This window comes from Idiotropiscis lumnitzeri, chromosome 8 (assembly GCF_059441095.1).
Source record: "Idiotropiscis lumnitzeri isolate Australia: NSW breed Sydney's pygmy pipehorse chromosome 8, RoL_Ilum_1.0, whole genome shotgun sequence".
NCBI lineage: Eukaryota > Metazoa > Chordata > Actinopteri > Syngnathiformes > Syngnathidae > Idiotropiscis > Idiotropiscis lumnitzeri.
This window is the reverse complement of record NC_142398.1, coordinates 3,739,165-3,754,438: the sequence shown is the minus strand read 5'-3', so window position 1 is coordinate 3,754,438 and position 15,274 is coordinate 3,739,165. Positions and strand designations below refer to the sequence as shown.

Below are 15,274 nucleotides of genomic sequence, written 5' to 3'. Positions count from 1 at the left end.
AGTGAAAAATATGAGGAGGAGGATGGTCACATGTTGAGACAAAACGTATGTGTGTATAGGACCGCATCAACCGAGAAGTCGTGAACGTGACAATGCTGCCCATCCCCGCTGAGTTGGCGGCGCTGCTTCAGGCAGCTTCAGGTATGCATGGGACAAGACTATAAATAAACATGTGGAGTTTATGGATGTGCGTGGCGTGTGCGTGGCGTGTGCGTGTGTGTGCGCGTGTGTTTGTGCGTGTGCGTTCGCAGGTGGCACCGAGCTGCACTCAGACTGCCTGGCACTGGTCCAGGCTCCCAAAGTTCAGGTTGAACCACAGCTGACCTTGCCCCTGGACATCAACAACTACCTAATGACACATTACGTCCGCACCATATTTAGGGTGAACACACGCACGCATGTGGAAGAGGCAGTGTTTATAGGTTATGTGTATTTTTATTTATTTATTTATTTATTTTTAGGACCCCTACTTTGGGATGCTGACAGTCCCGCTAGAGAACTCGCTGACCCGATTGGATCAGAACTTGAAGCGAGGAGCCCTCAACATCTTTGTTCTGGTACCACACACAATTAGAGGCACCATTCAGAGCAGTATGCACACACACACACACATGCACACAAACAAAAGCATAAAAAACAATCAAACTAGTTTTATGTAGCCGTGCTAACTGATACTTACTGAACTAATTAACCAACCAACCAACCAACTAACTAGTGTTTATGGAACTGACCCCAAGGTGAACCCTCGACTCACTCGCAGCAAATCATACAAGTAATTTACCCTCCAATTGACCTTTTTACTACTTTTCACATATCTATGCTAAGTGACCACCATATAAAAATCACCTATCTAAATAAATACATATATAAATTATGTTTACATCACCATTCAATCTAACAAGCATCTACCAAACACTAACTGAGATGGACACTTGATCCTAGTTTGCCTATCCATCCTCCATGCTGCGCCCGCTACCTGGGCACCCTTCCGTCCTGCGTTCCCGTCCGTCCTCATCGTTTTAAAATGCTTCCGTCCTTGCATTTCTACAGTCCCAAGGGTTGATTACAGGGATGGACGAAAACATTGCTTAGTCTGTCCTATTTAAAAACGGCCCTAAAATGGGACAAACCATTCTCTCCCTTGGATGGAATGCCAATCTCTGCAAACTAACTCAACACGCTAACAACCTAACTACCTTACAGTCAACCAACCAACTAACCATAATACTAACTAAATAGCCAACTCACAAAATCAAAAACTAATTTAACTGTGCTAAATTACTGGCAAAGACATATAGTACTAGCTAACCAACAATACAACTAACAAAAAACTAACTAATGTTTACAGAACCCTAGTGACTAACTGACCACCGATGTAACCAACCCCATAACTAACTAACTCACTAACTTGTTTTAATATAATGTGTCTGTGTCAGATTCTACGTTTCATGGGCGACCCAGAGCTCAACGGCTCTCAGGAGAACCTCTTTGGGAATTACATCATCCAGAAAGGCCTTGCCAATGTCGAGCTCCGAGATGAGATTTTTGCTCAAGTGACCAATCAGGTCCAGACGCCATTCTCTGAACTTAAATGACTGTCGACATCATCTTATAAAATCACACCATGGTCTTTCTTTGTCCTCTTGCAGGTTTGGAGGAATCCCAATATGCTGAATTGTGAGCGTGGTTGGCTCCTCATGTCCTCCTGTCTTTCCGCCTTCCTACCGTCCCCAAGGCTGGCAAAGCACCTGCTCAAGTAGGTTCATCACAGCAACGACATTCAGCAGAGTGCAGACCTCCACTAAAAGGCAATCGCTCGCTTTGACGTGCCACTGGTTGTTCAACTCCAGTCCTGTAGGTCGTGGTAATGCCTACAAAGCTTTTTTTGTCTTGACTCATGACTGGATATGAGTCACTGCCCAATGCATGTTTATTATAACTACAAAAGTTACAATGCATCAGAATTGTGGTCACCACTCAAAACTAACTAACTAACTAATTAACTAACTAACTAGTGTTAGAAATCATGCTCTCTCACCACACATCTAGTTAGTTTAGTTGGTCAGTTTCATGGTTGGTTGATTAGTTCATAACTAACTTACCAGTTCATAACAAATGAATCAACCTGTCATACAACTAGCGGACCGGAGTTTATCATGTCACTCAATACAAAATGACTAATCAACAACCAGCTATTTTTGTGAAATGGTTAAATTGTAGTTAGTTAGTTAGTAAGTTGGTTAGTTGGTTAGTTAGTTAGTTATATGTCAGGTTGATAAGCTAATCGACCAAGCATTCAAATGACCAATAACTATACCTAACAAAGCAACTTGTTTTTATGTAATTTTGTTCACTGACTACCGAACTTGCAAACTAACAAGCCACCTAATAAACCGGCCTTGATATTTTTGAGAATTTAAGTAATGTGTTGTCTGTGATGATTAAATCATTATGTTGTTGTTTTATACTGAGCTGTGTGCACTTGTGTCCTGTTCTCAGATTCGTGTCAGACTACGGGCCCGAGGGTTACGACTCTGTGTGTCAACATACTCTGCTGCAGGCCATGCAGCGGTGCGGCGGCGGCGGGCCCGAGTACATGCGCACCTACCCACCGTGCCTGCTGGAGTGGACCGCCAACCGCAAGAGAGCACACACCCTACTCCATGTACACTCCTTTGACGGTACCAGGCTAATTTATATTACACCATCTGGAAAGTGCTGTGTTACAGCACCAGCTGTTGTGAAATGAGCTATATAAATAAGTTGCATTGTATTGTATTGTATTGAACAAAACTATACCATTCACTTCAGAGTTGGATCATTTGTAACACACACAGAGGGACATTGTCACATGGGCACTGCAGCGGAAAAATCTTTCAATAAAGAGTTCTTCGCTCGCTGGACCAAAGTATTGTCACATAACCCATTAATTAGCTGTGTGTCATGATTTACTGTTTATTATTATTATTATTATTACAGTTTCTAATTAGTTTTTATGTAAATATGTTTGGGCTATTTGATACAGCAGAGGTCTGTTTGTTAGTTTGGTTGTATGTAGGGTAAGTTGTTTATTTTTTTGGGGACAAAACTAACTACTTGGTTGGGTTTGGCTGGCAAGTTAGTTGTTAATTAGTTGGTTAGCTTAATTCCATACAATATAGATACTTTGTTGGCCTGTTGATTAGTTGTTAGTTAGGTCAGTGTTGGTTGATTAGTTGGTTTGTTGTTAGGTGGCCAGTTAGCACAATTATGCGAACCCATATGGGGGGTTGATCAGTGGTTTTATTGGTGGCGAGACGTTTAGTGAGAGCATAACTAGCTAGCCGTGTGAAATACTGAATTTGATGTTGTAGCACAATTTCATCCAAAAGATTATTTAGTTAATTGTTCTACTTGTGTGTTCATCCAGGCGTGTCCGTCCTTTGTCCTGTACACTCTTGGAGTACAGGGGAAAACATGGCCAAAGACATCTTGCAACACAGGTAAAAGAGTAGATTATGGGTTAGTCAATATTATTAAACACCCAGGAAGTTGGTGGTAAGTAGTAGTAGAACAAGTGAGTCATAATGTGGAAGTGAGCATGCGGTGTGTGCGTGTGTGTGTGGGTGGGCGTGTGTGGGCGTGTATGTGTGTTGTCAGGGGCGTAACAGAGGGCCGTCGGGGCTGGTCAGTGCTGCTGAAGGAGTCGGCGCAGTGGGTGGAGCTTGAGGGCTCAGACTATGTCCTAGACCTAATGTCGGACCTGGAGTTGCCTGCCCAATTCCCTAAGCACAGCAGCTACTTCATCATCTCTGCACAGGAACCGGGACGTGTACGGGCCAATGCCAGCATGTAAGAGATGTACACACATTTAAACAAATGTATCCGATCACTTTTAGTTAGTTAGTTAGTTAGTTAGTTGGTTAGTTAGTTAGTTAGTATGATTGTTTGCTTGGTCAGTTACTTGATCAGTTTGCGATTGAATTGGTTATTCACATGATTACATTGGAATTAGTCCGTTAATTAGTTAGTTTGCATGTTATTAGTTAGTCGGTTAGTGTGTGAGTTGGTTGGTTAGTTATTCTGTTGGTTAGTTAACCCCTGACCCTTTATGTTATCAGTTCGTCAGTACTATTATAAACAAACTAATTAGTAAGTTGAGTGGTCTGTTTGACAGTTGGTTGATTTGTTAATTTGTCGGTAGGTCTGTTGATTGGTAGTTAGTTAGATAGGCAGATAGATAAGCAGGTCAATTTTTGTGAGGACTATGCATACTGAGGATGTAGCGTTGCGGTCACCCTCTCTGGAACTCCTCCACGACAGGTCACACGCTGTCCATGCAGTCGGCAATACAGCCGTGTTGCATACAAGTGGGCTGGCCCGTGTGCGTCAATTTCAGATAAATACAAGCCCAAGATGTCAGCTTGTCCAAATGTCAAGGTTGCACATGGAAACATTTGGAGCACCGGACTTCCAGCAATGCCGAATCTTTAGCCGAGCGTAGCCGATAGGAGATAAAGGGGTTGACTTGGAGGGAAGAATACATCAAGCCAACACTTACAGATTTGAATGTAATCTACCTGACCTATGAAGCAATTTAGCTCTCGGAGGCAAGAATAAAAAACGACAGACATAACAGAAACTACACCTGAGCTGCAGAGAGACTGCTCATTTCCTGCTCTTTTAAGTCAGCCATGGGATGGCTAATCGTTTTGTGACGTTTTCAGAGGTTGAAGTGGGCCCAAGTTGAGATGTCCACAAACATTCCCGTTATTTTGACGTTATTAGCAATGTATTTACCATGGACAAATTGTGATTGGTCCCTGGCGTGACTGCCACCAAGACATGGAAGGAGAGGAGGGGGGTCGTGGCCATAATGCTCATTACCAGGTGGCGATTTTGAACTCCTTAGTTTTTCATTCATTTCTCCGAAACAAATTGATAAAATTGTAAGTCCAAGCTACTATCATTTTCCTGATTAAAAAAAAATATACATAAATTTAGCTAGTAGAAAAATTAACCATCCCAACTGAATAACTGCTTTAATCAGAAAAAGTCGTCATGATGTTTTTTCTCTTTCTTCTGTAGAAGTCTGCTGAGTGGCGGCTTTGACGGCGATGACAAATTCATATCATCGCCTAACATTGCCAGTGAAGGCTTTGCTAGCCAAGGTAAGTGCTCATGTGCAGAAACATGCTCACACAAAAATGTTTTTGATACAAGCAGGCATCTTCTCCTTAGACTGGGAACCACATCGAGGAATGGATCGCTACTTGGATAGCTTGTTTGACCCGGTTCTGTCCGACAATAGCGCAGTAAGTTACATACATAATCATAATCCCTTTACGCAGAAACCAGCCAATGTGGGATTGTAGTCGTTGGGTTTTTAAGATGAACACACAAAGGCTTTGAGCCACACTAAAAACCCAAAGATGCATAGTTGCCATAAAAGCTCCCACTAAAAGATGTGGAAAGATTCTTAGTCACCTTGACACCTCAACACTCGATGACTCAAAGATGATTAACTGCCTTTAAAATGCAACTTCTCCGTGGCTCCATCATTCACTTGCTATCAGATGTAGCCGACAGGAATTCACGCGTATCAGATGTGTCGGACAGAGCTCTCTCGGGCCGATTACGTTACCCAGTTACCGCAATTGGCACAGACACCAGATGGCCACGGTGATTTCACTAGACTGGCCAGGCAACGGTGGCAGTGGATCCGCTTACCTGGCGGGAACTGACACTTACCTGATGAAGGGCACACTCACACACACGTACACACACGCACGCACACACGCACACACACGCACACACTACTTCAGTACTTACTGACGCATGTATGCTTTGATTGAAGATGGAAAACAATGTGTCTCATGGTTGGATGATTTTTTTTGTTGGATTAGTACTCATGATGACATACTAACTACTTTGTCTGTTGTTTGGTGGGTTTGTTAGCACAATTACATGCAAGCTAGTTATTATGTTATTTGTTCAAGTCAGTCAGTTTGTTTGTTTGCTTATTAGTTAGTGTATTTTGTCAGTCAGACTTTTTGGTTAATCAGCATGAATATGTAAAATATTTATTGTGTTGGTTTATTAGTAGGTAAGTTAGTTTGTTTGTTACTGAAGGTGATTGGGATTTTTCTGGTTCTTAAACAACATTTATAGTTACATATCTTAAAGTATGTACACAAAAGCATTTTCATCATCTACAAAGTCCACAGGGTTAGTGTGGATTCCCAACAGCACATTTCCACATACAGCACTTGTATTTTAGTCTCCTTTATTATTTATTGCCCTAGTGCTTTCCAAAGCTTTCCCTCAAGTATATCCGACCATGTTTTATTCACGGCGCTGTGCTCTGAGACCACCGCAATACAGTCATAGGATTTGGCCTCCAGTGCGCGCGCTCACCCCGATCTACTTGCGCTCCCATCTGCTTCACAACAGGACCCCTATTGATTTGAAATGATATCTCATGAATGTTGGTCAAGTCATATTCAATTTCAGTCATGTGCTAGCTTTCTGGGCCCATTCTTTTTTTGTCAAGGCAAGAAAATCATTGATGCTATGATCCATTTGAATCAGTACCTTGCCCTTTTTTCCGACCTACTTATTTGTCTTACTGGTTGTCTGTAAGCTACCTTTGTAACCTACTTACCTTTTAATGTTTCTTTTTTAACTTATGAGGGACATGACTTTTTTCTAGACGGCAATCAATTCTGTTACATTTATTATATTTTCACTTTTTGAAACATTATTTTTCTCAGAAACAACACAAATACACAACTTACAGTAATCAATGGTAAACACTTGTTACACTCAACAAATGTAACTTTTAAGATGGAAAATGTAAAATAAATGCTGAGCTGCTGATTATAAGGGACGAGCTTTCTAATTTTCATGATGTCTATTTTTGTAAAACGAATTTCCCCTAAAAAAATATATATAACAAGAAGAATAATACACTTTTTGCAGGTCCAATTAAGAAGGAAAAAAGATATCATGAAAATGTGCCGAATGAGCAAGGTAAAACTCCAATACATGTGGTCATGGTCACGAATCAAAATGCACGATGTGTGAATCCGCAATAAACAACCCGCAAAGTAGCGAGGGAACACAGTTTTTCCTTTTCTTGGCATTTTTCATGTATTTTTCCTCCCTCACTAGAGACAACTCAATGTTTGTGGCCCCTGACAGGAAATGGACTTGGCCCCACTGCTCTCCAGCAGGATGAAGGGCCGTGGAGGAGTCGGATGGCAAGACCAGCGCCCTTCTGGCAGGCCACCGCCTCCACCTGGCGGTCAGACCACCTCAAAATAACTCCACCACTCATTATGTTTTGTGAGACAAAAATGTTTGTGTGTCCTGCAGCTGTGCGAGTGCTTCCCGTTGGGGGTGTGATGTCACTTCCTGTTGCCAGCGTGGCCCCTGTGACGCACACCCTGTCCAGCACCCCGGCCTCGCCCATCATAAGCCCCCCTACCAGCCCTCTACTCCAGCACCCCCCCAGCCCGTACGCTGCCGACATCCCACCGAGTCCCTACGCCAACATCCCACCCAGCCCCTACGCCAACTTCACGCCGTCTCCTTACGCCGCCGCTGGCCTGCCGTCTGGTTCGTATCCTCCGACGTACGAGCCCGAGCCGGACCCTCAAACAGGCAACGCCCAAACCGACAGAAGCGGGTCCACCTCGCCGCCACAGGCTGATGCACAGGTTTCTGCATCAAGACACTCAGTCAGTGATTCCTTCTGAAACCTTAACATTCAGATCTTGAGTTGCCTTCAAAAATCAGCACTCAAACAAATAGGTGACTCGAAATTGCAACACTCAAAGACAGTTTGATTCTTTGCCGCTTTTAATGGTCAGCACTTGGAGATCCTGGAAGTCCTCCTAAAAACTCAATGCTCAAAGATACTTAGTTGCTTTAAAAACCAAACATTCGGTTTCATCGACTCAAATACACACAGTTCCTAAATCATCTTAAAAACTCGTACAACAAATTAAACATTTTTTTTTATTTTTGTTAAATATTCTACTCCTTCCCTAAAAATATATAAGAATTAATTTTCTCCAATATTAGAATGAAACATTTTGTTGATTCTGATATTACATTTCTTTGTTTTCTAGCATTCAAAGTGCTACTTTTTCTACATTCAAACAATGAAAATAGTTTCAATATTTATTATCATGCATTTTTCTAATGCCAATTTAAATGTAATCCTGCACAGGCTGTCTTACATAATGACAAAAAGGACAGCGGTCCACGGAGGAGAGCTCCTGGAATTCCCACCAACAAGGACAAACAACTCAAAAACTTTGGTAGGAATCACAACTCGACCCTCTTCTGTCGGTTCTTTGTAAACGTTGAAAACTTTTGTGTGTTTGTATGACTAGCCCCTGTGGCTATGTCTTCTGCCCCCTCTGCTGGCGAGGTGGTGAAGTACTCAGCACAGATTTCAGAGCAGATCGTGCCAAGTCAGGATATTCAAGGTAAAACTTTTTTTTAAGTGAGGAATAACTCATACATTTATATTTTGTTAGGTTTAAGAGTACATTTTTCAATAAATAATCATTATTTCTTTTTTTTTTTTTTATTAATTATTATTACATTAATAATGACGTCACTGATGGTGGTACATTCGCCTGACTTGTGAGCGGGCAGCGTGGGAATGGTTCCCGCTCGGGGACAGTGGTGTCTGTGTGTGCCCTGCGACTGGCTGGTGAACAGTTCAGGGTGTAGTGTGCCTTTCGCCTGTAGTGGGCTGGGATAGGCTCCAGCACCCCCCATGACCCAGAACAGGTTAAGCGGTGTGGATGATGACACATGATGACGCATGAACAATGCATTGTGATTGTTGATTGTTGGTACTTTATATTCCCAGAAATTATCAGGCGGTACAACTCTCCACCTCCCCCATTGGAGCCAATTCCACCTGGAAAAAGGTACCTATTGTTTATATTATTGTTACACATTATTATTATTATTATTATTATTATCAAAGGAGGCAGAGTGCCTTAAGGGTGTGTGTGTTTACAGTACAATGTAGTGCTTGTCGGGTATTTATTGTTTAGGAGACCGGAGGGTAAATTTAAAAAGAAGCAGACGCCTCGTGATGAAGCTTTGAAGATCTTAAAACCACAGATGGACAACCCTCCTGCTCCACAGGTGCGTGTGCACACACATACTCAAAGACAGTAAGTTACCGAAAAACTTCACATTCAAAGACATTTACTTGCCTTCAAAACATTGGGAGGATTATTGGCCTTGAAAACGTAACACTAAAGGTCAGACACTCAAAGACATTTGGTCGCCTTAACACAACACTCAAAGATGTGTAATCACATTAAACAGTCATCATAGAAAGACATATAGTCGCCTTCAAAGACAACAAAAGATGATTAGTCGTTTTCGGAAAGCAATACTCAATGATACATAGACACATTCTAAACGTTGGAAACTCAATACAGTGAACCCTCGCTACTTCGCGGTTCACCTTTCGCGGGTTCAGTGCTTCGCGGGTCTAAAAAATATTCGGGGGCATTGTAGTTTCGCCGAGCGGCACGACGGGGCGCTGGAGCGGTTAGACGGCCGGCGTGCGGCGAAGAAGAGCGTGGGCGAAGAGGAGAGTGGACGAAGAAGAGCACGTTCCCCCGGGCACGATTTGGGGCGACGTTTCGCGCGGTTCGGACCGTACCAGAGCTCCGGAGGAGGCCGGCCGGCGTGCGTGACAGTTACGCCGAATAGGAGCACCTTCCCCGGGCACGGGCGGTGTCAAGCGGCCCCTAAGTTTAACCGAATGGAAGCTCCGGAGGAGGAGGGCATGCTCGCGTCACAGTTAAGCCGAAGAGGAGCACCTTCCGCCCGGGCACGAGCGCGGCGACATTTCGCTTCGCTCGGGACCATGCGAGAGCTCCGGAGGAGACCGGCCGGCATGCGTGGCAGTTAAGCCGAAGAGGAACAACTTCCGCCCGGGCATGAGCGGAGCGCGAGGCTGTCAGTTATGAATGAATAAATAAATAAATGAAGAATGCCACCTTTCATTTCACAGGGCACACCGGACGGCGTACCAGCAGGTAAAAGTCGAAGTAATTAAATAAATACAAAAAGAAGTAATTGAATAAATACAAAAATAATGGCTGGGGAATAAAAAAATAATAAGTTTTAATAATAATTTTTTTTTTTTTTGTTATAACATGAATTTCACTCTCTCTCTCTCTACCCGTATATATATATATATATATATATATATATATATATATTTTTTTTTTTTTATTTTTTTTTTTATTTATTTATTTATTTTTTTTTAAGCATTTTTGAAGGTGCGCCGCTACTTCGCACTTTTTTTTTTTTAAGCATTTTTGAAGGTGCGCCGCTACTTCGCGGATTTTCAGTTTTCGCGGGTGGTCTCGGTCCCCATTAACCGCGATAACCGAGGGTTCACTGTATTCAAAGACACTTCATCACGTTAAAAACTCAACACTTAGACTCAGATATACTTTTAAGAAGCATAGTCCTGTTGAAAATCCAGACGCTTACTAAGTCGCCTTCATAACTGAACATTGAATGACAGTTAAAACTTACCAGTGAAAGACAAACGCCTAAAGACTTACCACTCACAGGCTTAGAAAAATAATAATCCACACTCAACGACAGAGGTACTCAAGGACACTTTGAAACAGCAGTCAAAATGCTTAGTCACCTTTAAATCTCAAAATTCAAGGACACTTGGTTGCCTTACAAACTCAAAAAAGCTCAGTCTCCTTGAAAATTCAACACTTAAAATAAGTGAACCACTGTCCCATGAAAACATGTCGCTGAATGTTTAGCTCAAGCATCCTGTGGTCCCCCCACCTTCTGCATCTGCCATTACGGAGACCACCTTGCAGCCCACCAAGAGCACAAAGAGCAAGGCGCCGCATCGTCCAGTACCGGTACCGCCATCAGGTCCTGACACCCCCAACCACACCTTGCACTTACACTCCAGGTCACGTGGCTCACGTGAATTTTGAACTACCGTAGTTTCTCGAGAGCTTCCGGTAGAATCGGAGAGCATCCAGACTAGTCTGCACCAGATCCCCAACCAGGAACACTACACCTACACGAACGTTCCCTGGAAACTCTACCTCAGGAAAGAGGTGCATACACACACACGATCAAGCCTTCATTTGTTTGGATTGTCTTTGATGCAATTTCCATGTGACGATTCAAGCAAAATGTCACCATGATATTGTATGGTGAGTTATTCTGGTATCTATTGTAAATGTATTTGCGTTTTAATTTGTGTTCTAATTACCTGCTAATTTATAAGACGCCATATGGAAAGCGCTTTGTTAAAGCTGAAGCTGTTGTGAAATGCGCTACATAAATAAAATTGTATTGTTTTATATTCTCTGTTTGCCAGGTCTTCTATCCCAAAGACAGCTTCAACAATCCACTGGTGTTGGACCTCATTTTCAAACAGGTGACGCAAAACATGACACTCAGACACTTTCTCGCCTAAAGTACCCACCACTCAAAAAAATTCATACACTAAGAGGGGCACCCTAAAAAGTCCACACTCAAGGATGCTTAGTCACCTTGAAATTCAAGGCACTTGGTCAGTTTGAAAACGAAACGCTCCAAGACCTGTAGACTTAAAAAATGAACACTGTCAGTCATAGACACTTAATCACCTAAAATAAACCTCAAGACTCAAAGACTCTCTCAGGCACTTAGGTGCCTTAAAAACGTAACACTCAAAGACTCCAAAATAGTTGGTCACATTAAAAGTCAACACTCAAAGATGCTTTGTCACCCTAAAACTCTACATTCAACCCACTCAAACATGCTTAGCTGTTTTAGAAACTCAGCATTCAATGATGCTTTGGCCCCTTGAAAATTTCAAATTCAAGCAGCGCTAAGTTGCCTCAAATTGTCAAGTTTTTAGGCAGTCTGTCAAAGATGTGCATTTGTCATTAAATTCAACAAGCAAAAATGCTTAGTCACCTTAAAACACTCAAAGACTCTTAGTTGCAGTAATTTTGCCCGCAAAGATGCCTAGTTTGCTTGAAAACCCCAAAAGACCCAAGTACACGCTTGGTTCCATTCAAAAGTCAGTGTTCCGTCGCAACACTCAGTCACTCAAAGACACCTTAAAAACACAGCACTCCAAGCAAAACACCTGCACATAACTACTCCTTTGATGTGGCTGAACGAACCTCACTCAACAGACTCTTTCCCCTATGCTCATCAAACCATCTCCAAATATTGTTTTTATGCGCTCCTTTTGGCTCTGCTTTTTTTTTCTTTCCCCGGCTTGTCGTCACCGCTTTCTCGCCAATGACGTGGTTAATTTGTGCGCTCCTACGCAGATCGTCAACGACACCCTGTCAGAGGCGTGCGTCCGCATCCGGCGCGATGAAAGGCAGCGGATGAAAGCTCTTTTTGGTAGTCCCTCTCATCATCTTCCCACGCGCCTTTTACACACGCTTACCAAGATGACACACTTGTGACACTCAGCAGTGTGTGCGTGTGTGTGCATGTGTGTGACTCACAGATGAACACGGGGTACAACAGAACACGGATCCAGTGGAGGAACACGTGAAGAAATGCATCGTCACGGCCGCCAGGGACACCTGGGAAATCTACTTCTCCCGACTCTTCCCGGCATCGGTGAGAGTGTCTGGAAACGGGAGAAAAATGTGATTTGGAAAAAAAAATCAATACCTATTAGATATTATTTTGAAATCAAAAGGATTTCTGCAATAGAACCATTCACTGATTGGTTAAAAAACATGGCTGTATGAGCTCCGAATATAAAATCGACTTAGAGACACAGTTTTTTCAAGCGTTGTGTGCCTGATATTTCAAAATCACTCCGATCCTTGCTCGAGAATGTATTAAAGGTTGGTTTAAAATCATGGCTGCTCGAGCACTGAATAGAAACTTGAATACATGAATATATTGGAAAAGAGGATGTGCCTACTAGAGTCCTTTAAAAACAGGGAGTTTTTGATAGAGAACATTTTAAAGTTTAGTTGAAAATTGTGACGATTTGCACACAATAGAAACACACAAAAAACTATTTTATACTAATATTTTTGTGAACTGGGTCCGCCCTCTGACCTTTTGACCCAGTGCGTGCGTGACTTCACAGACCCAAATGGGGTCGTCTACAGACTCTGAAGATGGCAATGACAAGCAGGCATTAAGTATTGGTCACTCTGTTTTTATTGTTTTAATTAAAGGAGAAATTAAATGTCTGAAAGGAAAAACCACGACAAGCACACTTCACAGCCAGAAAGTCAGAGATGTGACTCGATGACACCATATCCGCCTTCTCCATGCTTTCACTGTCGCGCTGACCGCGGCCAAAGGATTTTCAAAGTGTCATGCTTAGGGATGTCACGATTCACTCAAGCCTCGATTTGATTCGATTTTAAGTATCAGGTATCGATTCGATTAATTGTTTGTTTTTTTTAAACACTTGCCATGCTTGTCTCAGTCCGCTTGTGTGGTGCTGCAGCCAAAAAATCGGATTGATGTAAAAAATTCAGTGTATTTCGAATTGATCCAAAAATTATACACAAAATATAATAATACACTACTTCCCATGAATATTAAAATAAATACTGAATCATACTTCACTTAACTTGGGCACCAATCCATTTTTTTATGTAGACGGGACTGAAATCATATGAATACATTTAGGGTAATGTACTGTGCTAAATAAAACTAAAATAAACACTTGAATTAATTTTTAATTTAGTTTTTATTGAACCGTAATACAAAATGTTTTGTTTTGCTTCTCTAGTATGCATAATATAAACTACACATACAAAATGCGGTATTACCTAAAGGCCAAAACCTCCCCCAACCCAATTATTATTTTTTTTTTAGCACCATCCCTTAGTATTTTCTAACGCCCTGGGGAGGTACTGTTGTATTGTTAGGTGTTGCCATTAACGGCTTGTGGCAAATGGGTCGTCATGTTGTGTTTATTTCAGTACTGACATTTCCGAATTTATAAACGCAACACATGGTACGTGGTCACCGAGTGACCGTAATAGCATCATAGCACATGTGTATTTGCTGTTCGATAAACACGGGTATACAAAAACTGATTTTTGGTTTTAATAAACGTGATTTTGCTCACTAATGCCACCATAATCCACAGTAGACACTACAATATGTTAGCGTACCACAACAGGACATCGCATGCGGTGTTCGATGAGACGCACACGGTTTATCACCGCCGTGCTGCTATGAAGAGGAAGGTTTACATTGTATAAAGTAATTTGGTGAAATGCACCCACTTTCGGATTCTGTTCCTAATGCTAACGCTAACACTAATGCGGTTTAGTCATGAAACTACACTACCCACAACGCTTCTGCTTTGCATCACGGATAACTCGGAAAACCACTAATGCGCATGTGCAGTCTTTTTGCAGCAGAGGCATGAGAGTGTGGCGCTGGTGAGGTAAATTTCCGCTGTTGATGTGCGGGTCTGGCTCAGCTCCCCTCCGGACAGGTCGCCAGGCAAGGTTGGCTTGGTGATGGAAAAAACTTCTGACACACACCGGTGGTTGGAAAAATAGTTTATTGATCTCAGCTGATGTCAGAAGTTCCCAAAAGAAAAAGGTGTCCCCTTCTCGCGCCTTCCCTTCTTATAGGGAAGGCAAACAAAGGACATGAATATCTAATTTTCCCTTATTGCATATGCATTTTATCCAGCTGTCTCTTAGCTGACTCCTCAAACTGCCCCCATGGCTGCGGGGCACAGACTCTGCGAAGGTGCGACTTCCCGGCGCCAGACCCCTCTTTTGTAAACCCCCTCCTTGGTACGCAGATAACCCCTGTTCTGCTTCCTGACCCCCCGTAGATAAAGTTAAAGTCTCGTGCCTCTCAGGGCGGCAATCTACGTGTCAAAGGGGGAGTCAGGAAGCCCTGAGGGAGTTCAAAGCAACAGTTGTCATGGCCATAAAATAAGTTGTCTATGTCAGACCTTGTGAAAATACACTACATAATCCCCCCTTCGAGGCAAATCCAGATTGCCTCGACACTTAGTTAAGATGAACCAAAAACGACATCAGCATGAACCCAAAAATCTCAATCCAACATTTTATGCCAATCCCATGTCTACAATTTGAAACCCTATTTGTCCAGATCCTAAATGATGCTCAAGGCATGTTACTTAAGGTTAACTTTAGACTAGGAAAAGCTAAACTAATAAGGCCAAATCACTCCCTGATGGCACCCTAACACCTCCCACAGGACTGCACACCACCGCAAAAATTTAAAAGATCTC

At 42.5% G+C, this 15,274-nt stretch overlaps 1 protein-coding gene across 1 annotated transcript in view; it reads left to right on the top strand.

Annotated features, from left to right (window-relative positions):
- myo15ab (myosin XVAb) overlaps positions 1-15,274 on the top strand; it is a 65,854-nt gene that overhangs the window by 11,548 nt on the left and 39,032 nt on the right. The window contains exons 25-45 of the mRNA XM_088302272.1: positions 60-141; positions 252-382; positions 462-557; positions 1,437-1,565; positions 1,650-1,756; positions 2,500-2,681; positions 3,410-3,482; positions 3,640-3,831; positions 5,068-5,150; positions 5,221-5,294; positions 7,183-7,285; positions 7,357-7,700; positions 8,216-8,306; positions 8,382-8,477; positions 8,870-8,930; positions 9,060-9,153; positions 10,815-10,932; positions 11,008-11,123; positions 11,390-11,449; positions 12,339-12,414; positions 12,524-12,639. Coding sequence (XP_088158398.1) covers positions 60-141; positions 252-382; positions 462-557; positions 1,437-1,565; positions 1,650-1,756; positions 2,500-2,681; positions 3,410-3,482; positions 3,640-3,831; positions 5,068-5,150; positions 5,221-5,294; positions 7,183-7,285; positions 7,357-7,700; positions 8,216-8,306; positions 8,382-8,477; positions 8,870-8,930; positions 9,060-9,153; positions 10,815-10,932; positions 11,008-11,123; positions 11,390-11,449; positions 12,339-12,414; positions 12,524-12,639 — 2,424 coding nt within the window. The remainder of the gene's footprint in view (positions 1-59; positions 142-251; positions 383-461; positions 558-1,436; positions 1,566-1,649; positions 1,757-2,499; positions 2,682-3,409; positions 3,483-3,639; positions 3,832-5,067; positions 5,151-5,220; positions 5,295-7,182; positions 7,286-7,356; positions 7,701-8,215; positions 8,307-8,381; positions 8,478-8,869; positions 8,931-9,059; positions 9,154-10,814; positions 10,933-11,007; positions 11,124-11,389; positions 11,450-12,338; positions 12,415-12,523; positions 12,640-15,274) is intronic.